General features: G+C 42.5%; 1 protein-coding gene across 1 annotated transcript in view; it reads left to right on the top strand.

Annotated features, from left to right (window-relative positions):
- The first annotated feature begins 243 nt into the window (after window positions 1-243).
- LHFPL3 (LHFPL tetraspan subfamily member 3) overlaps window positions 244-26,496 on the top strand; it is a 233,304-nt gene continuing 207,051 nt past the window's right edge. Inside the window, exon 1 of the mRNA XM_041405464.1 lies at window positions 244-712. Coding sequence (XP_041261398.1) covers window positions 244-712 — 469 coding nt within the window. The remainder of the gene's footprint in view (window positions 713-26,496) is intronic.

A 26,496-nucleotide genomic window follows, 5' to 3' on the forward strand; every position in this document is an offset into this window, starting at 1 on the left:
CGGGGCCGGCGGCGCTGCGCTGCGCCCCGATAGGCGGCGGCGGGCGGTGCCGGTGCTGCCGCCGCTGCCGCGGCTGCTGGTGCTGGCGCGGAGCCGCTGAAGCCCGGCAGAGGGGCTCGCCGGCTCTCGCACGCAGAGGCGGCGGCGGAGCGCGTCGCGTCGAGCGGAGCGAGCGGGGAGGAGGAGGAGGAGAAGGCGGAGGAGGAGGAGGAGGAAGGGGAGGGGGGCACCTTCTCGGAGAGGATGCCCGGAGCGGCTGCAGGGACGGCGGCTACAGGAGCAGGCTCGTCAGGAGCAGTAGCAGCGGGGATGCTCCCAGCTCAGGAGGCAGCCAAGATCTACCACACCAACTACGTGCGGAACTCGCGGGCCATCGGCGTGCTCTGGGCCATCTTCACCATCTGCTTTGCCATCGTCAACGTGGTGTGCTTCATCCAGCCGTACTGGATCGGGGACGGCGTGGATACCCCGCAGGCGGGCTACTTCGGGCTCTTCCACTACTGCATCGGCAACGGCTTCAGCCGGGAACTCACCTGCCGGGGCAGCTTCACGGACTTCTCCAGCCTGCCCTCGGGAGCCTTCAAAGCTGCGTCCTTCTTCATCGGGCTCTCGATGATGCTCATCATCGCCTGCATCGTCTGCTTCATCCTCTTCTTCTTCTGCAACACAGCCACCGTCTACAAGATCTGTGCCTGGATGCAGCTGACCTCGGGTGAGTGGAGACAGCGGCCCCGGTGCTGGGGGCTCCGCGCCGCCCTGTCCGGCACAGCCCGGCCCGGCCCGGGGGCACGGGAGGCTCTGGACAAACTTGCGGCGCCGGCGGCCGCCCGGGGCGGGGAGCGGCGGGGGCGGGTGCCGAGGACCGGGGGTCCCCGCCGGGGCAGGCCGGGAGAGGATGCTCGGGAGTGCCGCGACACATCGGCAGCGTCGCAGAGCGGTGCCCGTGCCTGCCCCGGGCAGCCCCGCCGCCCGACTGGGCGTGGGCCAAGTCAGGCTCAGCCCGCAGCTCTCCGAGGGCTGCCCGGGGATGCTGCCCGGTGTCCGTGCGGGAAGCGACCCGTGGGCAGCTCCAGCAGCTCCAGGGACAGCGGGCGGCAGCGGGTGGGTGTCCTCCAGCGCCTGGTCTGTTGTAAAGGTCAGGAGAAAATGGCAGTGGGGACAATTCGAGCTGGCCACGGTGGGCGAAGGCAGCTGCCCGCCTGTTGAAGCTTAGTCCCGGTCCCACAGTTCCACCTGGCCAAGGCAGAGCCCACTTCATCCCGTGAGAGGGGTTGGCGGTGTCTTTTGCTGGTGAACTGGAAGGGCAGGTGAGGTCGTTGGATGTGGCATGCATGAGTTTTGGTTGGGGTCTGTTTCACTTTTCCACAAGGTTTATTTTCCTAACTATATGTTAGGAGTGTAAAGAAAAATAATTAATTTCAGTTGCTGATTTTCTTTCGAAGATCTCCTGGCTTCATTTGACTTTCCCCATCACATTCAGTGTCTCCCTGGGGAAAGTGTGGTAGGAAAGAGGGAAAACACCAGGACATCCCTTTCTGCATTTCCAGCACAGCTTTCCCTCTGAGTTAGTGGAGAACTGGTTATTTGTGTGCAGCTGGGAGGGTCTGTAGAATTAAGACAGTAATACATACAAGCAGTTTTAGAAAGACAGAAAATACTAATTCTTCAATCATTTGAGGGGGAAAAGGGGCTAAAATCAAAGTGTACCTGTTACATGTCCTCCTGGTAAAGTCCTGAAACTGACGTTTTGGAATAAGCAGGAAGAAGCTGTTAGGGAAACAGAGCAAAATGTCACCAAAATGGGCTCACAATCACTTTTTTAGTCCCCTTAATTGACCTACATTCGTTTCAGTTTCTGAGCAAAAATTCTTTTGAATGTTCTATTGAACATCTTCAGTATTATTTAATCTGCCATCTAGTCCATAACACTTGGTGGAATTCTCTGGTTTGTATGAAACAGCTCTAACCATTTCTCTCTCTGATGATGTTTTTCTGTGTGCTATTATACATTTTTATGCTGTTTCCTTCACTGAAGTTTCCTTGTAATTTCTTTCTGTATCACTTGGGGAGTGATCTGCAGTCACTTGAGGCTGGTAGGTTTTTTCCCAGTTCCAGTGAGTTTAGTTTTGTGTTCATTATCTCTGTACTGGAACCCCCTTTGATGCTCGTGGCTCCTCTGTCCGCTCAGTAACATGCATTCTGATGTGGTCTGATTAATTGTACACAGTCATGTCACTTGGCTCTGGGCAGAGAAAACTCTTTCATCTTTTCACAACTGATGTCTCCTCTGCTCTATTAAGGACTTCTGTTTTCAGCTGTCTCCTCTTCTTATGGCTCTACTGCTAAAAGATGTCATGAATATTCACTGTTTTGATGCATTTCAGCATGTTTTTTTCATGTCCAGTATGCAGGAGGTCAGAACAATTTCCAAATCCCTTGCACTTTCATCAACAGCATCAACAGCATCAACACCTAGGTTTGCACTACTTCATGCCCAGAGGCACTAGTGAAAGGCAGATGAAATGAATCTGATTCCTTTACTGTGTTTCTGTACAGGTGAACAATAATGTTAAGAAACCACCATTATGTGACTGATCCACTGGACTCCAGTCTGTAGCACACTGCACGTGTGCAGGTGTGACTGGAGATATGTTTTCAGGCAAAGCAACACAGGATTTTTGTCATCTCCAAAGCTGGGAGATGCACTGCTGCCATTAAAAGCCAACAAAAGGAGCTTTATGTCAGGAGAAGAATCACTTCTCAGACTGCTTCCCTCCAAAATTAATAAGGGAATACATGCATAGCCAAGTGGTTGTTTGCTGTCTTTCCCAATTTGTACAAGAACACCCTGGAAGAACTAGAACAATATTGGGTGTTGAAAGAATCTGACATTATTGTTTGCTGAACGTTTTACCTAAATTCAGTATTTACCTCACTGTTCATTTCTGTATTACTTAAAAAGTTCCCTCAAAAACTACCAGAAAGTCCATATTGCTTTGGGTTGCATCCTTTGAAGAAAACAAAGGTGGTGGGACAGAAGGAAAACTTAGAGTAAAATGTGTAGGACAGGAGTGTTATAATGACGTTTTCTCTGAGCTATATGACCTACTTCTGTTATTAGTTTACTGTTTGGAGTGTATAAGTAATAGATAATACTAATCCTAAAATGCTTTCCTCACAAAAAAGAATATAGCAATGTAATTTACATATGCATATAGTTCTGTGTAGTAGAGGAACAAGACTGAAGCTGAAGTAGTGAAATAAAGAAGCATGTGAATATAGCTTTGATTTTTGCTTGCTATTATGTATTTTCATAGTATTATCATTTGGTTAGGTAATATAACACTTAAAATTGATGTAATTTAAATCTTGCTAGAATCAGGTTTCTGACGTGGGATCATGCTTGGTTTAGGATTGCAAATGAAAGCTTAGGAACTGATTTCTTTAGAAGAAAGATTTGGATCACAGTCTGTCCTGCATGAGTCATTTAAATTGTCAGCATGATATAGCTCTTGTTTTGAAAAGGTGTTTATTAAGTAAGAAAAAGATAAACAGTATCTTGGCCACATACACTTTCAGTCCTTGTTGCTGCCTAATCATGTCTATGACTAGACAGGTCTATGACATGATAAAGAAGAAAAATCCTAAGAAAAAATGTATTTCCTATGTCCATGTGACTACTGCGTAGATTCAATGGTCCAGTGATTTAGCCATGGCTTAGACTGCCTTTTTTGTTGCAAGTGCAAAATGCTCTCGGGGTACACTTGATACTTTGAGAGCCAGTGTTGGCAGCCTCATTCTCCATCCCCATACCTCCTCTTCTGCAATTGCAAAATCACAGGTACAAGCAGTATGCACTCGCCTAATTTGAGCAGATGCATGATTGCAAACTCTTGAAATCATTAGGAATTAGGTATTACTGTGCTTTGTTATCCTACACCTAATGTTTACAGGAAACCTCACAAATAAAGATAACTCTTGAGATATACTCCTTTATAGATTAAATAAATCAAACACTTCTGTTCTATCATTGTGATTTTTGTCACTATATTTGTCATTACTTTTTTTCCTTTACTAGGGTGTTTCAAGTTATTAGAAAGAAAAAACTAAGGAAAGCAGAAGAAAAGCATAGAAGTGTCCCATGGACAAGCAGGTTGAAACCAATATATAGGTTTTTCAAGGGATGCCAAAGCCCATGCCCATAGTAAGAGGACCATTGAACAAAACATAAAAACTCTGTACTTTGGCAAACCACAGTCCTGTGATCTTAGACAGTGGTCTGTAACATGGGCCCACAACAGCATCAGAGCAGCTAAAACTCATTTTCCCCTCCATATTTTTTGTTCTCCAGTACTCATACTCAGGGATTTCCTCAAATGTATCTTGGCATTTAAAAGCTCTTGCTGGATTTTGTTTTTTGACACTTTGGTCACATTTTGAACCTGTGTAAACTTTTAGCATTTACAGTGCCCCAGAGCAAGGAGTTCCACAGCATGATATGTGTTGTGTGAAGATTCAATGGTTTTTGTGTTTTAAATCTTGTGCCTGGCCATTTCATTTGATCCTCTCAGCTCATGCATGGGAAGAGGCTGGGAACAGGGAACTTGGAGACATATTCCCTGTCCTGGCTCTTATTACACCTTTGCTGTATCCCCTGTTTCCTGGTTTTGAGACTTTTGGCTCCTAAATCAGTCCTTAGTTATCAGGTTGTAGCAAACTTCTGATCATCCCAGCTGCCCTTTCTATAGCCATTTCCAGTCTACTCTATCTGTTCAGAGTCTGTGGGACCAGACCTACACACAATATTCAAGACAGACAAACCAGCCATTCATACAGTGACTAAATAATATTCTCTATTTCATTCTTTGTTCTTTTCCTAGTAATTAGTAATACTCATTTTTCCCTGTTAGCGAACAGTGAGCTGATGTTTTCACACAACTACCTATTATAACCCCAAGATCTCAGTCCTGAAGTGGTAATAATCACCTTGGGGCACATAATTTTGTGTAGTTATTTTTCCCCCTTAAAGAAATTACTTCATATTTATCTACACTGACTTTAATTTGACTTTTTATTGCCTAGTCACTCAGTGTTGTAAAGTCTTCCTTCACAGTCAACCCTTATCGTAGCTACCCTGAGTGAGTATCAGCAGCTAACTTTGTCACCTCACCATTTATCCTGTTTTCCAGCTCATTTATAAATAAATGAGTAGCTCCCAAGTTCCAGCACAGATCCCTGCAGGATTCCACCATTGACCTCTCTCCACTTGAAAAATTGACAGTAGTGTCCTACCATCTGTTTCCAATTATTTATCCTTGCAAGGGCATTTATTTTTATCCTATGGGAGTCTAGGATTTTTAAGACTTATGAATGATAGATTCATCAATTGTCTTTTGGAAATCCAAGTAAACATTCTAAATTAAAACCATGGTACACATTAATTTTTACTTCTTTGGAGAAGTCTAGTAGTTTTGTGAAAAATTACTTAAAATAGGTGTATCGGTCCTACCTTACTTCCTTTCATCACACAAATATGTCATGTTTGTACATTTGCTGACATACATTAGGTTTTTTTGTAGTTGTACTGATTTGTGTCGTACGGATGTTGGTCTTTCTGTGGTTCCCCAGGTTTTCCCTGGATTTGTTTTAAGCAGATTTTTAAAAGTGGTTTCCTATCACTCAACTGCCAGATCTTTGAGGCCAAAGCAGCCATAATGAAGAGGTTATTACATGCCACAGTTAAAAGTTTGTTTAAAACAGGGAACTGTTTCAGAATGAAAACGAGAAATTCTTCATTGCAACTATGCTGTTTGCCTTTATGCTTGAAATCGGTCTGCAGGACCAGGTGACTTTTATGTAAGAGTCTTAAAAGGCTTGACCTTGATGCTCTTGGAGCCTTTGTTACTGCTGCTTGACAGGTCTTGGTGCAGGGGTAAATTCCAGAAGGCAAGGGAAAAAACCAGCCTTGCACCAATGTTTGAACAGGGTATCTCATGGAGTCAGACAAGGAGCTTGTTCATGGCCTCAGTATCCTTAAGAATTTGTTGAGAGAGTAATTTACATTTATGGCCCCTGAACTTTGCAGATGGCATAAAAATTATTTGTTTAATAAATGATAATTGTCTAATAAATTATAGCAAAGGTAGCTAATTGCATAGACTGATTTGGATGTCATAATAACATGGGCTTATTTCTACAACCTGTATTCTAATACACCAAATGCAGTGTAAGATTTCTAAGAATCAGAATCATGGAGTCACAGAACCACAGAATGGCATGGGTTGGAAGGGACATTAAAGATCATCCAGTTCCAACACCCCTGCCATGAGCAGGGACTCCTTGCACTAGGTCAGCTTGCTCAGAGCCCCATTCAACCAGGCCTCGAACACTCCCAGGGAGGGTGCATCCAGAGCCTCCCTAGGCAGCCTGTTGCAGTGTTTCACCACCCTCATGGTAAGATATTTCTTCCCAATATCTAATCTAAACCTGCTTCTTTTTTTCAGCTTGAATCCATTTCCCCTTGTTCTGTCACTATGTTCCCTTGTAAATAACTCCTTGCCATCTTTCTTGTAGGCTCCCTTTAGCACAGGAAGTCCACAATTAGGTCACCCCAAAGCCTTTCAGGCTGAACAATCCCAGTCCTCTGAACTTTTCCTTCATCTTTGCATCCCTCTAATCACTTTCATGGCTGTTCTCTGGACTTGCTCCAAAAGGTTCATGTCCTTCCTGTGCTGGGGACCCCAGAGCTGGATGCAGCACCACAGGTGGGGTCTCAGCAGAGCAGAGGGACAGAATCCAATTTAGAGAGAAGGATGTTGTGGGGGACCATGTCAAAGGCTTCACAGAAGTCCAGGTAAGTGACACCCACAGCCCTTCCCTTGTTCACTGATGGAGTCACCCCATCATAGAAGTCCACTGGGTTGGCCAGGCAGGGCTGGCACTGGGTGAAGCCGTGATGGCTGTTCCAAATCATCTCCCTGTCCTTCATGTGCCTTGGCACAGCTTCTAGGAGGATCTGTTCCTTGATCTTCCCAGGAACAGAGGCTGAGAGGTTGGTAATTCACAGGGATCTCCTTTCTACCCTTTTTAAGATGGGTGCAATGTTTCCCATTTTCCAGTCACCTGGGACTTCACCTGACTCCTATGACTTTTCAGGTATCAGGGAGAGTGTCTTGGCAGCTACACCAGCCAATTTCCTCAGGACTCTGGCATGCATCTCATTAGTCCACATGGTCTCGTGTATGTTCAGGCTGGTGGTCATGAACCTGGTCTGTACTTGCAGTCAGAAGCATTTTGCACCCCCAGTCCCCATCCTGCAGTCCATGTGCTCAAGAGGTGTGGGAAGAAAGGTTATCATTGAAGGCTGAGGCAAAAAAAAGTTGTTGAGCACCTCACCCTTCTCCTTGTCAATTGTTACCAGTTTTCCAGTATTTCTTAGCTGAGGGTACATCTTCTTTGACCTTTCTTTTCTGGTTAATACACCTGTAGAAGCACTTCTTGTTACTCTTTGCATCCATTCAGTTCAGTTCCTGCTTCAGAAAACATAGGAGCCATGCTACCAATGGGAGAATTATGAAAGTATGTTATTTAGAAGAAATAATTATTTAGAAGAGAAAACAGTTATTTAGAAGAGAAATTACAGACTGTGTAGATGGACATCTGCATGTGAGCTCTCACTGCAGTGAAAAAGTCCAGTCTTGTCCCTAAATGTGTATGCAAAAATGGACTCCTTTGCCTGCAGTGGTTCCCATGGCTGTTCCGTCTAGGTCAAATATCTTTCAAGACACCCTTTCAAGTATAAAGTAGAAAGGATCTCAGAACTGATTTAAATAAATGAAAGAAGAAGAGCTAAAAGGATGAATTTTCTTGCTATTCAAAAGAAGATTAAAAATTGACAGATGATGGCATATGAGGACCTACAGGGGAAGATTTCAAGTCATGCTATGCTCCTTATCTTGACAAATGCTGTGTTTGTAAGCTGAAGTTACACAAATTGGCATTAGCCATGAGGTATGTACATTTGTAAACTTTTAAGTTGCATTTTTCATTTGTTAATTGTCTTTACTAACTCACCAGAAGCAAAGGACCTTACCAACAATGCTGTCAGCTTTTGTTGTTACTACGTACCCGCCACATGTAAATTGGGGAGGCACATGGGAGGCAAAAGGGACAGGAAGACAAGTCTAGGAATATCGATCAGGTTTTTGAGCTTGACATTCATCACTGATGCTGATTTTAATAAAAGTGTTTAACACTTTCTTCCCCAAAATACCCTTTGCTCACAGTACCAAAAGTTCTCTTGTGCATCCCATGGTGTTGTGCCTTTGGTGGCTAAACTCCCCATCTCCTCACAAGCTCCCAATCTCTCTCTTAGACAAAGGCACAGCATGTGCTATACCTGGCAGGAAGATATTTGCCTGTTGGTTTGATGTCCTCAAGTTGCCATCTAATCTAGATTTGCTAAAGGATAAACTATCCCTGTCTTTCCACTGGTGGGAAATTGGGATTTTTTTTCTGCTTCCAGCTTTTTCACAAAACTTTCAGGAATTTAGTGTTTTGAAGACTTGTAGCATCAGTCAAATTTGGTTAAAATTGGTCATCAGGCTCAAAATCACACAGCCACATCTGTCTTGATCCCGGAGGGAACTTGTCTAAAATGTATCATGTAAGAAGTGAATATCTTTTATTTGTATGAGTGATTCGAGATTTTGGTAGCAAGACTTGTTTTTTGAAGGATAAAGGTGTTTAGGGAATGGAGAAGAAATATTTTCTTTTGCTTTAGAGTGTAAAAAAAATTTCAGCATCTTACAACTCTCCCAATTGCCTTTTATGAACATCCTGGGGGCTGTGGTCCACTGTTTGAAAAACAGTGAGATAACATAATAGTAAGATATAAAAGGAAATGCCTAAACTTATCCAGGCTATTTGAGGATGAATACAATTTCACTGGGAAAAAGTGTATGTGTGGGGGAAAAAAAGAAGGGGAGAAAGAAACTGGGAAAGAGGTTAAAAGAGGAGAATATTACCTAAAGAAATGTGGGGAGCTAAGAACTTGGATATGGTTACGAAAGAGAAATGGGAGTGGGGTTTTGGAAAGAGACTGGTGTCAGAGCAGCTCTATTTTCTTGCTGCAGGAGCATCACTGGCATAGGATACAGCTGCTGTCGAGTTCTTTCAGGGATTCCTTCTAAAAGTTTAATGAAGAAAATTGCTATATGCCAAAATGAAGCCAGGAACAGGGAAACATACAAATATTATCAGCAGTAAAAAGGCATGGAAGAAAAGAAGTCTAGATTTCCAACATGAAGGTTATTTTACCTTTTGTGAAGAGAGCCTTTTTAGCACTGTGGTATAAACAGCATTAGCTTTGATCTTGCAAACATAAAGACAGCAAACATATCAGAACAGAAGATCTGTGGTATGATCAGGTGGTGTGGACTCAATATTTGAAAACTAACAAGATCCAGCTGTGAGGAATGGGAGGGTCACAATATTGAGGCATTACAAAGGAAAACATAAAAACATTTTTGCTCAAAAATGGTGAAAGAAAAAAAACCAAACCATGAACAAGGCTATAGCCTGGAAAATCTGCAGAATTCAATAACATTGGTTGCTATCAGCATTGTTAAAAATGCAGTGGCAGCAGCATGACAGTGAATAGCTAGATTATGCATTACTGTGTGGAACAGTGTGCAGCTCCCAATTACTAAGAGAGAATTATGGCTAGAATCCTTAAAAAAGGCAATATAATAGACTTCAAGATCTGTCTATTCTAAGAAAGATATTATCCATCTTCACATTGGCATTCAGAGATGCAGAAGACTTGAAACAAGCTGGTCTTAGAATAAGAAGGTCATACTTACCGGGGGAAAAGGTTCTTTTATTTTCTCCTTGAGAAGCCAGATGCAAATTTATGAATTTCATTGATTTTAAAAGGTAGCTGATGGCGTCTGTGGAGAGCCTCTTTGACACAAGCACATCATGTGCTATTTCAGAGAATATTATTCAATCAAGTAATTGAGAGTGCATCAGAAGGAGAAAGCTATGGAATAAACGGTTTGAAATAAATTATTACAAACAGTTGATGAGTTGTCACGCATTCCACTTTCTTTATTTTTCTGGTTATATTTCAAAAGGAAAAGTTCATAGAGAAGAAAACTAGACGTGCTGTACTTGCAAGGTCAAAGGCAGATATTCTGAGTTCAGAGGTTCAGAAAACGCTATTTGTGAAAACATGGGAGGTTCTTTTGTTTACTTCTAGAAGTCAAAAGTCAAGTGCCTTACCTTGCAGAAGTTTACTGAATAAGGTGAGTGATCTCATGCAATTACCATGGCCAGAATGTGTCTTGTCCTGCTGTGCTAGACTGTACCTCTGCAACCTGCTATAGGTTATTTGTCATGGTGAGCCTGGTGTGCAGCAGAAGTGTGAATAAAATAGGACACGGTCCCTGAAGATCAGGGAAGATTTTAGCAATGTCTCTCCTTCCAGTTTGACCTTTTGCCTGTTCCTGTGGGATAACAGGCTTCTGCAGTGGCTGTGGAAAGTGAATGCTCCTCAGCTGCATGGAGTTTCTTGATGGGATAAGAGCCTTGGAGAGGGTTGTTTTGCCCAGATGTAACAGCTTGTAAGCATGAAACACTGACATAAATGATCCTGTGCCCCTTGGAGAGACATTTCTGTACTGACCCATCTCAGCTTGCCAGGGCCCAGCAGAGAGATGTGGTTGCTGAGCCTGTACCCACAAATGAGGCAGGTACAGAGTCCCCTCTGCTGCAGAGTCAGCTGGCACGCTGGCCAGCGTCCACACTACTGCATTTTTTGCCTTCTAAATCTGGGTCACTAGACTCATTCTGTTGGGAACCATTCCTGGCATGTCCTAACTTGCAAACTGTGCCCTGGCAATATTTTGGAAGATTGTTAGATGGAACAGACTACAAACACTCCTGTGACACATGCTGAGGGACAATTCTAACAATTTAATAGCGTCAAGTCGAGTTTCAGTGCCTGGGAATGCTCCCCGGTACTGCTTCATTTTTCTCTGTAGACATAACCAATATGCAGCCAAGTCTCAAAATGAGGAGCTCAAGAATTAACTGTGCAGGAAAGTTAAGGTAACATGGAATTTTTTTTCGTTAATTTGAACAAAGTTATAACTGCAACTTAGTGCCATAGTATAAATTTCTGATTTGCTTTGTTTAAATTGTCAACAAATAATCTCTGGATTAAAAATTCATATGAGATGTAGTTATCTTTGAAACTAGACTTAGTAATCACCTTGGAAAAGACAGATGTTTGTAACCTTTGTCAAGAGGAGGAAGTTATCAAAAATGTAAAACAAACCATAAAAACAGTTTTTCACTTAGAGACAGTTGAAGAATGTTACCCATGAGCCTAAAAACCATAAATGAGGCTTCTCTCTGATGTAGACAGTGTTTCAAAATCAGATTTCCTGCAGTTATCTTCAGCTTGGCTAATACACTTTGAACAGTATAAAACTGTTCTGCATTGAGTGCATACACTTAAGGGACATTCAGTGTGATTTCACAAAGAGTTAATTCCAAGTTTTAAGATTAATTTAATGAGAGAAGTATTAGACTTTCCATGAAAATAAAATTATTCATCCTTGTAGTTTTATGTTCCTCTGAAGAAAGTTCATTATTACTTGGTTGCTATATCTTAGTATTTAGCCTTCCTATTACTGGTAAAGTTATATTAGACCATCATTAAAATAAAATGTTGAAATTGCAATGCATGGTCATTACACTAGAAAAATATAGTCCCAAACACTCCAAACATGCAGATGTCGTACCAGCCACAGTCACTTGTGTTCAGCTCCTGTCAGGCATTTGTATTTGGTCGGATTCCTCTGTTGGTGTGGCAGCACCACGTTAGAGTGGCTCACCAGCCGTCACTTCCCAGGTGACACTTGGCCATTGGTCAGCCTTGAGGAGCGAGGGGACAGTGCTGGCACTGGGAAAGGCTGCAGCTCAGGGTGGGTAACAGTGGGGACCCTCAGAGGCCATCAGGTCACAGTCCTGAGTAACCTGCTCCCTGCTGGACTGGGGAGGTTGGACTAGGTGGACCTCCAGTGGTGCCTTCCAGCATCACCCAGTCTGTGATTCTGTGAGGAAGAGGGGATGGCAATGTGATGCTGCTCTGGACAGGACACACATGGCCCTGGCACGTTCTTTGTGAAGTATTTCCAGCTGATTCTGGGCAATGCTGACATAATTAAGGATGCATTGTGATATTTCCTGTGGGATTCTGGACACTGATGTGCAGTTCTGAATGAGTAGCTTCAAAAAGGAAAACCAGTGAATGATGACGTCTTGAAAAAAGAAAACTAGGAAAGCTTGGTTAGTTTAATGTAGAAAGAATAACTTTGATAAGATGTCTGTCCTGACTAAAAACACCTGGAACAGATAAGAACAAGAGGAAAATGAAAGGACTGTTTGAGTCACTGATTTTTTCTTTGACTCGATTTGGTTTCCTAAACTTTTTCCAAAGGTGGTACTACATGTCATGTAGCATTGTTAGAACAAATCACAGCCTGTTGGCCTACTTTGCTATTGCTATTTTCAATTTGGTATTTTCTAAAAATCTCAGAAATAGTTTATGAACCCTCTGGAATGCATAGACTGTAGAGTGAAAACTAATGGTTCTAAACTCATGGCTAACTGAGGTACAAGAAGAAATGGATATTATCTGGATATAAATCACTTCAGGCTGAAAATTAAAAGGTGGTTTCTAATTATTAGAGCAGAAAGGTTCTACAGCAACTTTCTGAAGGAAGGAGATTTGGTAAAATACTGATCTATGTACTAGAAACTGATGAATTTCTGAAAGACATTACAAAATGCAGTGTTTGTAACAGTGTGTCTTCTTCCTCTCTTTCTCATTTCTGAAAACAAACTAATCTGGGTGAATGCTCTTTTCTATGCTACTCCCATTTGTTCTGTTTTTCAAAGCAGTATCACTTCTATCTCAGTGACTTCCAGGATTAAAAATAGACAGTGACCAAGATCTGTAAATCTCTCAAGTGACACTCATTCCTACCTGGCATTCTGATCAAGCAGGCAAGGGCTTTCCTTAAATTCCCAGCAAAACTGCAAAACTTTGGCAACATCAGCAGTTGCAGTAGTGCAGCAGTTGCAGTGCTTCATATTTTCTCTTTGCCTTCAACATTTTCATGCAACTTGGATATTAGATTCCCTCAAGAAAATATTGGTTATGTTATCTAAGTGATGGTGTTTAAAAGTGAAAGCAATCAAAAAAATAAATCTTTAAAATTTTACAAATCATCAGTTCTGTGACTAACCTGAGATGTAATTTTGCATAGGATGTTTCCTGGAGAATTTGTCCCTTGTTAGCTTCCCATCCACCTAATTGTTTTGTGTTGCCATGCTGTTACAAAAATAGTTAAGAAACTCATAAAATCTCTTCATCTTTTTGATACACATCTGCATGTGTCGTGTTTTGGGTGAACAGGTTGGTGTCAAGTATGTTGGGTGTTGAAAGAAGGGACTCTTTGAGTGGTCCTTGCTCACACAGGATGGGTAGCAAGGCAGCACTGAGTTCCCTGCTCTGTCCTTGCTGCCTCTTTTCCTGCCTCCTGCAGCAGTTTCAGAGAGGGAGAGAGAGGAGGGAGCACTTTTTCAGCAGGATAAACAAGTGTTCAGTGCATCAAATAACCGTATTTAAGGCAGAGCCTGAGGTTCCAGTGAAACACTGTTCATGCTGTACGTCTGTGAAAGCTCTTGCATGCAGTATGGATACTTACAAATGCTGCTCAGGATTTTGCACCCTTGGAGGGACAGATCTGCAGATACAAGGGTCTGGGCTTAAATTTAGTCTTACTGAATTCAGGGAGTTTATGTTTGAACCTAAGATGGTATATATAAACTGAGTGTTAAACATATAAGACAGCATTTCTTTTTAGCTGTATGGTACACTGGAGGAATTGTGCCAAGGCAAAGTGAGGCGGTCTGTGAAATTGTTAATGCATTTTTGTTTCCTCACAAGAGATGTATTTTCTTTTATTCCCTGGGGCTGCTTTTCCCCAAATCAAGTCTGGACCAAATGCAAATCACACTTATACAGACAGCTCCATTTTACTTTGCACTTCATCAGGTGACGGGTAAGCACAGATTCAAGAGCAGGGATGTGCCAGAGAATGTGCAATGAAACACTCAACTGCACACATCTGGCTTAGCCTGTCAGACTGCAGTAGGGTGAAAGGACCATCGGCCTTGGCACACCTAACCTGGCTGTGGCAGGCCCAGTCCAGGGTTCCTGCAGTACAACCAGCAGCAGTCAAGCCCCTGGGATGTGATGTCAGTCTGTGGTAGCCAAGCCATCAAGCAGTTGCCTAGATCAAATTTTCTGGGCTTAAAATGCCTGGGGGATCCTGTCTGACCTCTGACTTCTATTTCAGCAGGACACAGGTGTTCTGCAGGTTCTCTGTCATCTACACACAGATGTCTCACAGACAGGAGAACAGCTCAAGTGATTAGGCACCAGCCTGCTGGCAAAGTGAATCAAACCCTGGTTCTACTCTCAACTTGCCTGTATAACTTTCACTTGGGTTTTGCAGTGTAGAGCTGAATCCTGCCCTCTGGTTATGCTTGCTTGTGTCTTGAATTTATGAAGCTGAGTTTAGGGAGGATTGTTTCTGATTAGCAGTATTCTGTCAATCACCATTCCTTCTTAATGTGCTTTTCCCTGGGATTAAAATAAAGCCACAGTGTCATGAATAGAGGTATCAGAAAATGATAAAGGAATTTGAATTACCTGATTCTAAAGGAGATTAGTGGATAGTGTATGAAGAGCTGCAAAATACGTATTGGCAATTGCTAAAGAAAGCTGTTGTTATTTATTGCTTCCATTTATCATTGTACTAAAAGTCAAGTTCTAATCATTTAAGTAAATACCTCAGTTCTGCTGAGCTTCAGTGATGCCTGGCAGAGACGAACGAGTGAATGTGCACCTAACATCAATTTCTGGAAAATCTGAATAGTCTAAAATGAAATTGCATTAGTATTTCTTTATGTCAGTTCTCCAGTACCTTAGTTTTTGATGCTGTGTCTTCAACAGGCATTGTGATAGGTCATTAATTTATATGTGGATTTAGCCAATTGAAAATAGGGGCAAGGAAAGTCATTGTAAATGAATGCTCATTCTTTTGCTCTGTAAAATAATGTATTTAAATTGTGAATTCTCAAGTTCTCCTAGAGTACATTATGGTATTATTGTGCTGGTCTAGAATCTGTTATTGTCAGTGAAAAGCTGGTTGTTTCAACAGAATACACCAGCTGAGCAAAGGTTTTATAAGCACATGCTTTGATGGACTGGAAAGATGTTTTGAGTGTTTAGCTTAATTGAAATCTGAAAAATATGCCCACCCATCTGAGGTTATGGATGTCAATCAAATATTTCCTGTATGCACTTTTACATTGTTTATAAAAATACATGCATTATAATAAATATTAGGGTAGCAGATCCCTACCAGAAAATTTAGGAGCTGACTTCTAAGAACCTTTCAGCAGTCCTGACTTGGTACTGAGAAATCTTACTCTTGAAAATAATCCCATTGTGTCTATGTCATTCAGTATTAGAGGAGCTATTAATTCTTATATTAGACATAGTTAAGGCTTCCAAAGAGGAATGGCTATATGGTCATTTGTACATAACATTCTGCTAGCATGGAGCCACATTAGGATGCAGTGAGAGACACTAAGGTGGGAGTTAATATGTCTTTTGCTACTGCAGAGCTTAGTAGCAGTTTTAAGTTAGCATGAGTGAAATTAATTCATTACCTCATGGCTAGTGTATCAAATTGTCATGTATTGTAAAATGTATAAGCACATATTGTGTAAAAACTTCTACAGCAAGTATTGCCCTAACAGTTGATTGGAGAGTTGTAAAATTAAGTATAGTATCACTCCTTAAGAAGTAGAGTGTACTCTTAAGTATTGGGTGAGTGCAGTGTGAGCCAGTCCCCTGAAGAGCAGGATCCAATTGCTGTCTCTCAATGTAATCAAAGACCACAGGAGTGAAAGTAAAGTATTTGTGCAATTAAGATTATGAAGATAAACTGCTACCTAAGTAAGTAGCCAGGCAACCGTCAATAATACATTTATATTTCTTTCTAACCTAAATAATTTATGTAACAATAAGTTTCCAAACTTCACAGTTATCCAAAAAAAATGAGACCTTACAGTGAGGTTGCTGCCTTCTGTCTCTCCCTCTCTCCTTCCCTCCCTTTCCAGCGTGACCTGTGTTCCCACAGAACAATGTCCCTACGGAGATGGGAAGCCCCTCTGGAGCAGGGACTGGATTTGATTTGGTGTTTGAACAGAGCCCAGCATAAACTGAATCCTGATTGTGGCCTCCAGCTTTGACTGCCGTGCAAATTGCAGGAGAAATAATAATTATTGTTTGAATTGTATCTGAGTGGTGTGAGTAGCATAAGCTTGATGAGCTACCCAATTTGCAACAATAGTAACTATGTACTGAGCAGAGCCTGCTGTGCGACCTTGGGGAAGTCATTTCACCTCTCTGGGCTTTCCTGGCTATAAAATGAGAGCAAGATAATTTCTTTAAAAATGCTCTACAGGCATGAACTGTTATTACTGCAAATAACTGATTGCATGCTGATTCTGGTCTGCTTTGTGCAACGTGACCCCTTGCCCTCAGAGAAACTCAGAGATCTCTAGGCCATCTTAGAAATAGACAGTGTAAACAAGGAAAAATGGTAATTACCTAAAAAAGGAAAATGAAAAATTAAACATATTTGTGGATGTACATCACTGTGAGCAACCATCTGCAGAATGATAAATAGTGGCATATGTACATAAACACACTGCATTGTCATTCCAAACAGCGTATTCTGTGTGTTTATCTCTGCATTAATGAGGTACTCGGCTTGCCTTTGACATCTGTCACTTTGCAGTCATGGCAGAGCAGATCTGAATTTGAGAACAAAATTCATGGGTGTTTATTTTAGCCTTTTATTCCATATATTGGAAGTACTTGTGGTGCAACACATTTGGCCAAACCATGTTTTTCCCTTGGACAGCAAGAACAAGATGAGTGTATAACAAAACAAGATGACATAGCTTGAAATGCATCAGTTCAGGAACCCCAACAGGTACCGAGGCTGTCATCATCATGGGCAGCTTGAGAGACTGCTTCCATACAGAGAGGAATGACTGACAGATAAGCAAGGTTTAGTTAATGCTATTTATTTGGTCACTTCATCATTCAGCCATGTGTTACACTTCCTTTTTGACTTGCCTTTTCTTTCAGAAAACAACTGCAGCAAAGCCAGATATGTAGCTCATGGCTCATTTACTCACAGTGCCAGCGAGTGTCTCTACAGTGATTCTCTTTTCAGTGTACATGAGTGACAGATTGTTCAGACCACTGGTTCTCAGCATCCCCAGCATACTGGTGTTCTGCAGGGTGTTCTGCTGGCAAGAATTGCTGCAGGGAACAGATGTACACTTGATACACGAGGAGTTATCAAAGGCAGTTGAGCCTCATCCTGGGACCTTGCCGACGAGTGCACTAGCTTTAAATTCACACAAGACTTAGCATTCCACTTTTTCCTTCTTCCTATGCATGTTCTGGTTGTTCAGCTGTGGCTGTTTTGAGTGCATAGGTGAGGGAATGCAGGAAAGATAACTTGCATAGAGAAGAGGATCTGATTGCAGAGTGACAGAGGAACAGCAGCCAACACTGATTTTCTGCAACTGAGTGAAGAGAAGCAACCTCACCTTGATCAGAAGGACCAAATCTTGGAGACTTTCAGTGCACTGCACCATGAAGCAGAATTTAGTTTTTCTCAACAAGGAAGGAGGACTTTCTCCTTCTTCACCAGTGGCTCCACTTAGAGAGGTATTTCCCTTACAAATATATTTACTCTTTTTGAAAACAGTCTGTGAAGCTGTGCTAATTCTCACACAAGGCATGCTGATGAGAAGGTACACGTAGCACAGAATTACAGGAATGGATAAATAAGCACTTTTTGTGTGGTCATGGCTGTCCAAGTGAGTTCTACAGGCAAAATTTTAAAAGATGGGTAGTCATTTTGTGGTGCATTGCTGCAAGCTAGATTCCTGGTGTCTGAAAAATAGAGAACCTCTGAATTATCTCTGAGAAATTCTCAAAGGCTGCTTGTGCTATGTATGCTCTGGTTGTCACTTGCAGCTCTGGCAAAAGAACTGATGTGAGCCTGGAAGTAAAGGGATAATAGTGAAACTCCAGGTAAATAATCATTGTTATTGTACTACAAGTATATCTGTTTCTTCTCTAATGCAAATACTCATCTGGGAAGAGTTTCCTTCCAAAAAAACTTGAAAGCAATAAGAAGATAACAGTTTTCACCCAAGGCTAGTAAGCTGGCAAAGATCTGGATACTGTTCCTAAGTTGTGAGTGCTACCTGCAGAGATGGTGGATGGATAATTTCAATCACAAACACTTTGAAAAATCTGACATGGGGCACTGTTCCAGGAAAGCAGTGCCAAGGATAATTTTATTCTTCAGTGAGTTTTTGGGTGGTACTCACCTTATGCACTGAGAACCTTTTATAGGTTATTTCCTGAGCCACATTTTGCCAATGAAACTTCTGCTCTACAGCCAGAGAATGTTTCTGTCTGGGGGAAAAAATCCATAGTGTTGGCAGCAGATTTTATGACATATTGGGTGATGTCATTAAGGGAGCTGTTAGCAATCTGTCATTTACAGAGCAGTTTCAACTAGTCCAACGTAAGGGAAGTTATTTAATTCCATGTCTGCTTGGATTTCTCCTATATAATCAGTGGAGACTCAGGAGAGTTAGGAGGCACAGCATGATCCTCTCCTGATTACTTTGCTGTCATTTCCAATTTATGGCCTAAAATACAAGAGAATAAAGTCTTCATGCCCAGAGGGGCTCATGAGGGGTTGGCACAGGGGCTCCCTCAATTCTTTTAGCTGTGGTGGCTGCAGAGGCAGAGCACTCTCATGCAAGGACTAAGTGGAGTGACTGTAGCTTCTGACTCAGGTCATGCAAACGTGGCTGCTGACAAATGGCAGGGGGAAGGGACCTCTGCAGGAGTGCCCACAGAGGCACATGAGGCTCTTCCTGATGAAAGGCAGCACATTAACCCAGCATGTACCCATCCCCTGAAGCTTGTTGTGGCTGTTGCAGCCTTCATTTCACCTGTAGCTAGCTTGATTCTGTCTTCCATGAGTTTTCCCAAGAAGGGGAATGGATGTCCCATAAGGAGGACAACAAACTAGAAATGGAAACAGGGCATGTTCTTATGTTTCCTCTTTGAAATCTCCTCAGGTCTTCAGTGTAATATTCTATTTATTATGGATGTTTGTGGTTTAGGTCAATGAGGAGAACAGCAGGAAATTGTCCTAAATCGTGCTTTGGACAAACTGCATAGCACATCTAACATCCTCCTGCTTTTCTTGTAGGACACAGGAAGCTGGCTTGGGAGTGCCATCATCAGGAACCAGGCTGGTCCTCCTGCCTGTCACAGCAGGGTGCAGAGCATGGTGCTGTGATGCACCACCTTTTGTTGCTCCAGTTTGTTGCCAAAGAACATGGAAAGCAGAAGCACAGGTTGCTTCAGAAAAGGATTAGACAATTAAGAGAGAAGAGATGCAGTGATGGCTGTTACTGGTCTGCATGTGTGTCACAGCTGGGCAGACTGGTGGGAGTAAGGATGGTATGACAGGGGAAAACCAAATTCGTCTTGTTTCTAAATGTCTGATATTGTCAGCTGTTGAAAATGTCATTCCAGGCTAGATGAACCTTTGTTCCCACCAAGTATATCCACAGTTGTGTTAGTTGCTCCTCTGCAGGTAGGTTTAAGAGAGATTATTTGTTCTTTCTGTGGGCAATGACATATTCCAACATTAAGTGCCAGTCAGAGGATTGCCTGATCATCAGCATCCTGTTTTGAATTTTGAAAATGCTTTGGGAGACTTTTTCTCTTCATAAAATGAATTCATGGATCTATAGAGTTCAATGCCAGACAGGTCCATTAGTCAGCTTTACTGGGTAGCACACACCATGGAGTTTTACCAATCTGCTGCTGTACAGAGCAGTATGCTAATATTGCTTCCTTCACTCTGTAGAAACTGTAATGAGGTGCCAGAGTCAGGATCATTCTTTTCCCTTCCCAGGAGATGGCTACTGAGTTTATTTTCTCCAGATCTCCTACAGTACATTTTCTCCAGATATCCTACAGTATCTAAAGAATACTGTTGTGGCTGACTAAGAGCATAACATCTGTGAATGAGAAAGGGCCCTAAAGTAGGAGCAGTGTCTCATAATGCATAGTTAGCATTTACATAGTGGCTTTCAGCCAACTGTTTCAAAATATTTTTTACTTAAGGATAGACATATCCACTCTCCCAGTTTTTAACGACCGAAGGCAAAGTGCTGTGCTGTCTGCCAGTTTTTGTGTTACATCACTAGCAGAGCCCAGAATAGAACCCAGCCTCTTCCTCTGCTCTGTTGTTGTCTGGGTCTGACCAGACTGGTAGGATTCAGGCACAGCCTGTTACAGGGCTGAGGGCTGTGCAGGTGGCTGGGCTGGGGAGGAACACAGGACCACAGTGCTATGGCAGATGGCACTTTTGACAGGCAGCTGCTGTCCTTGCAGTCCTAGGAGGTGGTGGGAATGATGTGCTAAGGATGAGAGGCCAGAGGTGAGAGTCCTGAGGTCTGAAGATACTTTACATAGTGGGAATCACTATGAATTGGCAGAATATCAAAACTGGCAGCAATGTGGATTCAGATGCAACTGTTGATGATACTTGAATTCTCAAATTTTATTGCAAACTAACCATGAGTCAACTAACCACAAGTAGTCATGAGCCAACACCCTTTAGAATCAAAAGTCTTCATGAAAGTGCAGTGTCACAAAACCCAAGTACATTTTGGAAGGAATTGCCATTTAGAGTCATATTGGATTCAGATTCTCATCTCCAGAATTTGGTCTAGAACACTGAAGGTTAGTGTGACATTTTTTGTATTCACACAGATCTCCAAGAACCGTCTCTCTAAAAAATCACAAAATTTCTGAGATACTTGCTGAAAGTCTGAGGGTGAACAAAAATGGGGAAAAAATAACAATTAACCCAGAAACCGCAGCCTGAGATTCTGTGGTAAAAATTTCCAAATGTATGTTTTTTTAGGATAAAAGAGTAATCTTTAACCTAGTAGGAAAACCAGATAGTAAGACAAAAATTTAGAAATCTGGGCAAAATGACAGGGTTGAATGATGATCCTATTTTAAAAAAGATTTATGTAGAGAACAGAAAAACAGCAGAAATGGTAAATACAAGAAAATACAAGAAAATTTTCTACAAGAAAATGTATGACATTAAGTGTTAACATGCAGAGAAGTGTTAGAAATTGGAAAAATACCTGAGAGATAAATTTGTCTATGCAGTCATTGTCTATAAAAGCAAAGTTTAATAAAAAAAAAAAATCAATACTTGTAGGTTTTTTGAATGTTAATTGTATAATTTCTAATAAGCTACAAGGCTTACATCCTTATCACAAAATTCCTCTGAGCAGGAATTAAGAAAAAAGCAGAATGAGATTTTCAGTTTCCAAAAATAGATTGTAAGAGCAGAGGTTTCTTCTCCTTCTGATTGCAAGAGAATCACTCTGCAGTGTTTTACCAAAGAACAAGTAGTACTGAGTAAAAGAATAATTGAAAAGTGATTTTTCACGGATTTTCTACCTTTCTATTCTCTGTGCTGGATTTTGTTGTGCTGTCTAGATGAAATATTCACAATGGCACTGACCCCTTCCCTTGTGCAATTTGTCCAGTGTTTGCTTGGAGATGTTCAGAAGTAGTGGAGCAGAAAATCCCTTGCTGCAGCCAGCATTTGCTGGGGATTACTCTCCACACTGGTATATGTTGAAGGAGATTCAATGGGCAAAGTGATGAAATGGCTGCATGGCTTCAAGACTAGAAATCTTTTTTGAGTGTGATCCAGCCTGGAAAGCTGTGTTCTTTTTTCTCCTTTTTGAAAGGGGTAAAAATACTGAATATGCTGAGCAGTTCTTTGAAATATGTATATCTGAGTTTCAGCTCAATGTGAGAGGTGAAGACAGAGCTGCCTCTTCTTTTCAGTTCCTAGGAAGAGTACTCTTGGGGTTGACTGGAGCTCCTCATTTCCTGAAATAATGCTGAGCATTTGCTGTTGTGCTGCACTTGTCCATACTGACTTCACTGTGTTGCACTTTGAAGGGCATTCTAAAGCATGGGGCTTAAGTCTCAGATAATTGAGCAATCAGGATAAGTGTACACAGAAATACACATGTGTCCTGCAGAGTGACCAAGGGATTTGTGCTCTCTCTTTTGATAATTGATCAATTTTCTTACAGCTCAGACTTGGGAACTCATCAGAGTAGTGACTCCTGGCTTCTGAGCAGGCTGTGCTTCTCTTTGGGTATCCAGAGTCACTCAGAATAATTAATAACTTACTAGCTTCTGCCCCATAGCCTGTCTCCATTGTCACCTGTGTTGTCACCTTCTGCTCATTACGGACAGCTAAGGATGGCTGACAGCAGAGCAGGTGCAACTTACAGCATGAATACACCTTTGGCTGCTCTGTTCTGTGTGTCAGATATGTTGCAGTAGCCACCTGGCTCCAGTGCTGGTGTTTTGGGACCTGGAAACATCAGAGAATTATCTTTTCCAGCCTAAGTAGATGTGTCAGGGAAGCAGAGAGGACAGCATCTCATGTCCTGCTTCCTGCTTGAACTCCTCTTGTGTTTCCTAGGTGTCTCATGCCATTTTCATTTCTCTGTAAAATCCTTCCCAAAAAAGTCTCATCTCTTTTTGACTTTTTTCCTGGCAGTTGACGAAAATGGTTTGTGGCAAACACCCAAGAGGACAAGTCTCACTGAATTCAGCACCTGTGACAGGAACTCACTGCCTGTCTGGATAAAAAAGGAAAGGGCAGCTCTTTGGTGATGGGGCAGTCAAGGAAGCTCTCAGTCGTAGGTTTGCATCTACTGTGTGCATCTCCTGAGACTGTGGGCAGGTAACATTCCTAGTTTCATTTCTGTCAGTTGGCTGAGCAGGAGAGGAGGTTATTCTGGCAAACTTCAGTTATTCCATGTGGTGGGGAGGTTGTTGAGATTACCAGGATGAAGGAGAAATACAGATGGTGTCAAACATGGAGATAAGGCAGCAGGAATTTGTGCATGGGGAAAAGCAGGCCTGTGATGCTGTGGTTGCAGGAAGAGCAATCTGTAGAGCCATCTAGGGCAAGCACAGGGTGGTTCTGTGTAAGGGCAGCTGGCCTGTTCCATGGGGGCTCCCATGGTTTGAGCATGGAAGGTGTCCAGCTGGGATCTGAGCCCTGCTGTGCTGAGCCTTGCCCAAGAGGTACAGAGTCCAGTGTCCCCCAGAATGTTCTATGTTCAGAACAGACAAGGCAAGAAGGAAGCAGGGCCAGAGAGAACAGAAGTGGCTTAAGCATGGTGCCTGGGGAGCTGGGAACCCAGTCTGCATCTCCTGACTTGTGATCCTCTCCCAGACATTAAACTCCCAAAACTGGTCACCGGAGGGCTCTTTGGCTCATGTCCGTGGATTGAGCTGCGTTTTTAAAGAATGCTCTGCCAAACTTCACTGAGATATTAGTGGTAATGGCATGCCATTTGCTTCACAGTGCTCATTTTGAATTTCTTAGTCTCTTTCTCTAAATCACTATAGCACAGCTTGGCTCTGCCTCCAGTCCAGCTCTGTACCTGTGCTTGCTAAAATTTTTTATATTGAATAGCTGCCATAAATGTACAGTATGAGCTTTTTTAATGTGGTTAACTCAGTAATTTTTCATTATTTGGTTTTTACAATATCAAAAGGTCTGAGTGCTTTTATGGGTAGATGACTAGAGAATTAATTTTTGTGAAAATGATATCTTTTTTAGTTAGGAAGTGATTCTAAAAATGCCTGAAAAATCCTTAATGATATTTATTCTACTCATATGACCTAAAAATAGCTAAAGCAATTTGAGTAGGAATGAAAAATCGCTTGCATATGGAGTTTCAGCTCTAAGTGGAAGGCAACCTACTCTCAGATCAAACAGTGAGGTAAATGTCCGGATTTTCTAGTTTCAAATTGCAATTTGGTACTTTGCAAAAGTACCCTTAGTGGCTTTGAGCACAACACAGAGTTTCTTAGTTAAGTCAGCTATGTGAATTACTTGCTACTGATGTCTGCTGTAGAAATGTGTTAACATTTCTAAAAGTGCTTAATAAATCACATCATGCTACTTTGTAGTTGGGATGTGTTTGGATATAGCCTGTAGCTTCATTTCATGTAGACATTCCACCCTGCTGTATTGGTTGGGTTCCTGTGGGAATTATTGCTGGAGAGCAAGAGGTTAATATATAACCTGTTAAAAGCCTGTTTGGGCCTCAGGAAGAAAAGGTTCCTCTTTCCTGCTTTGGACTCTCTAATCACTCTCTGATCTAAGAGTGCTAGAGCACTTTGCAAACTTCCATGAGCTGAGCCTCTCAGCTCCAGCAGCAGCAAGGCAGCTCTGCTGATGGCTGATGAGGAGAAAATTGAGGCTGAGGGAACTTACACCAGCAGTCTAGACTCAGGTCTAACTCTGAAGATGCTGGTTTTCTGACACTGGCTCAAGGCTGCTTGGGAAGGATGTTGTGTCATGTCCAGGTCCATAACCTTAGCTCCAGTCTCTTTATAGCCAGATTACCCTGCTAGGATTACCAAACATCCCTCTAAGTGGAGCTCCATACAGTGACCCTGACATGATAATATGTCCTAGATCAACAGAAAACTTCATGCTATGTTTTCAAAGAGGTATTATTTAGTATTGAATGGCCTTTTCTGTCTTTTTCATTCTTTATAAATGAATGAATCCAGGTTTGTTCTAGGGCCATAGTCCTTGGTGCAGCTGATGAGAGTGTTACACAGTGAAACTGTGTAATGAAAAGCCTGTTCCTGTGAAATCTCTCAAATGACAGTCCTCTTCTGCACATGCAGGGATTCAGGGACCCCAAAAGTGTGGTGCACAGGAGTCTGATGCATGGGGACACACTGTCTATCTGCAGTGCCAGGAGGACCTTGCCTTAGCTCAGTGTAAGAGCCTGGAGAGCAGCATGAGATTGCAGTAAGAAGGGAGAAGTGTCTTTTTGGTGGCTGAGGCACTGTGCACTGGTGTTCAGGCTGGTCTCTGTGCTGGAATCTGGTACAGAGAATGAGGTGCCTTTTCTTTCATCTGGAAATTCCATTTTCATACACCAAAAAGACAAAGAGGATTGCCTCGAACACCTGGTCTGACCTTCTGGCTAATGTGCTCCATAGGCCTTCCCTGAATTAATTCTGGTTTAAATTAAAGAAAGAAAAAAAAAAAAGCAGAGACTGGATTCTCCTGCCAGTTCACCAGGTTCCTATCAAACTCATATTTCAAAATTTCTAATATTACTACTTCTCCTGCGGTTACTATTTCTTTTCCAGTTTCTTTCTAGTTCAGATCTGGATTAGGGAACACCATTTTGTGTGTGGTTTTGCCTTTCCTACCAAAGGCTTTGCATAGGCATCAGGCTGCAAGGGAGGACTTGTTGCAGAAACACTGGAGGGTTGGGTAGGGGCAGGAGGGATCTAGCTCACTTCACTGCAGTGTTCCTGAGATAGCTTAAGGGAGCAAAGACACCCTGCACACAGCCTGGCAGCAAAGGACTGTGAGGAGGCTGGGTGTGCTTACAGGGAGATGAGCAGGAATTCCTGTCCCTAAGACCTGGAGGTGTGGAAGGAAGCTATCTAAGTAGCTTGTCAGCTTAAGATTATTTTGATAAGCTTTGAAGATAGTCAGCAGATGAGATGGCTCAGGAAAAAGATACTCCACAGTGCAGGACCTGCTGGGATTCTGACCAGTAAGCCCAAAGCTCATGGGCCTCAGAACCACGGAGCCAGAACCTGTGGCTCCTGCACTGTAGGAGGAAAGACAACAGCCACTGGGCTGATTACAAAGTCAGGCGTCTGTTTCCCATTTTTGCTCTTCTCCATCCCTTCTTCTCATGGAACATGACTCAGCAGCCTTCAGAGCAGGGCTGCACTCGAGCCTGAAGCACGAGGTCAAAGTGCCTGCTCTGCTTGGCTACTGAAAGCCTCTTGGTATGAAGCAGCAATGATCAGACTGCACAAAGATCTGTAGTCTGGTAACTTTGTGAGATAACTGTCTAGGGTAAGTACCTCAACATCTCATTGTTTGCAGTATGAATGTACTTCAGGTGGCCCGTGGGGAAGAGTTTTTCCCACTGATGCTTGCTTTCCAGCAGGGAAGGGCAGTGCAAGCCAAAGCTCGCATAGATGGAAGGGTGACGGGAGCTCCTGTCCTGACATATCAATCATAACTAACTTTTCTCCTCCCATAGTTCAACATATCCTGAAAACACAGCCATTTTCTGCACCCTGTTGGGCTGCCAAAATTCTCCAGTCAACAC

Source organism: Onychostruthus taczanowskii, unplaced genomic scaffold, assembly GCF_017590055.1.
Source record: "Onychostruthus taczanowskii isolate IOZ18803 unplaced genomic scaffold, ASM1759005v1 scaffold23, whole genome shotgun sequence".
Taxonomy (NCBI): domain Eukaryota; kingdom Metazoa; phylum Chordata; class Aves; order Passeriformes; family Passeridae; genus Onychostruthus; species Onychostruthus taczanowskii.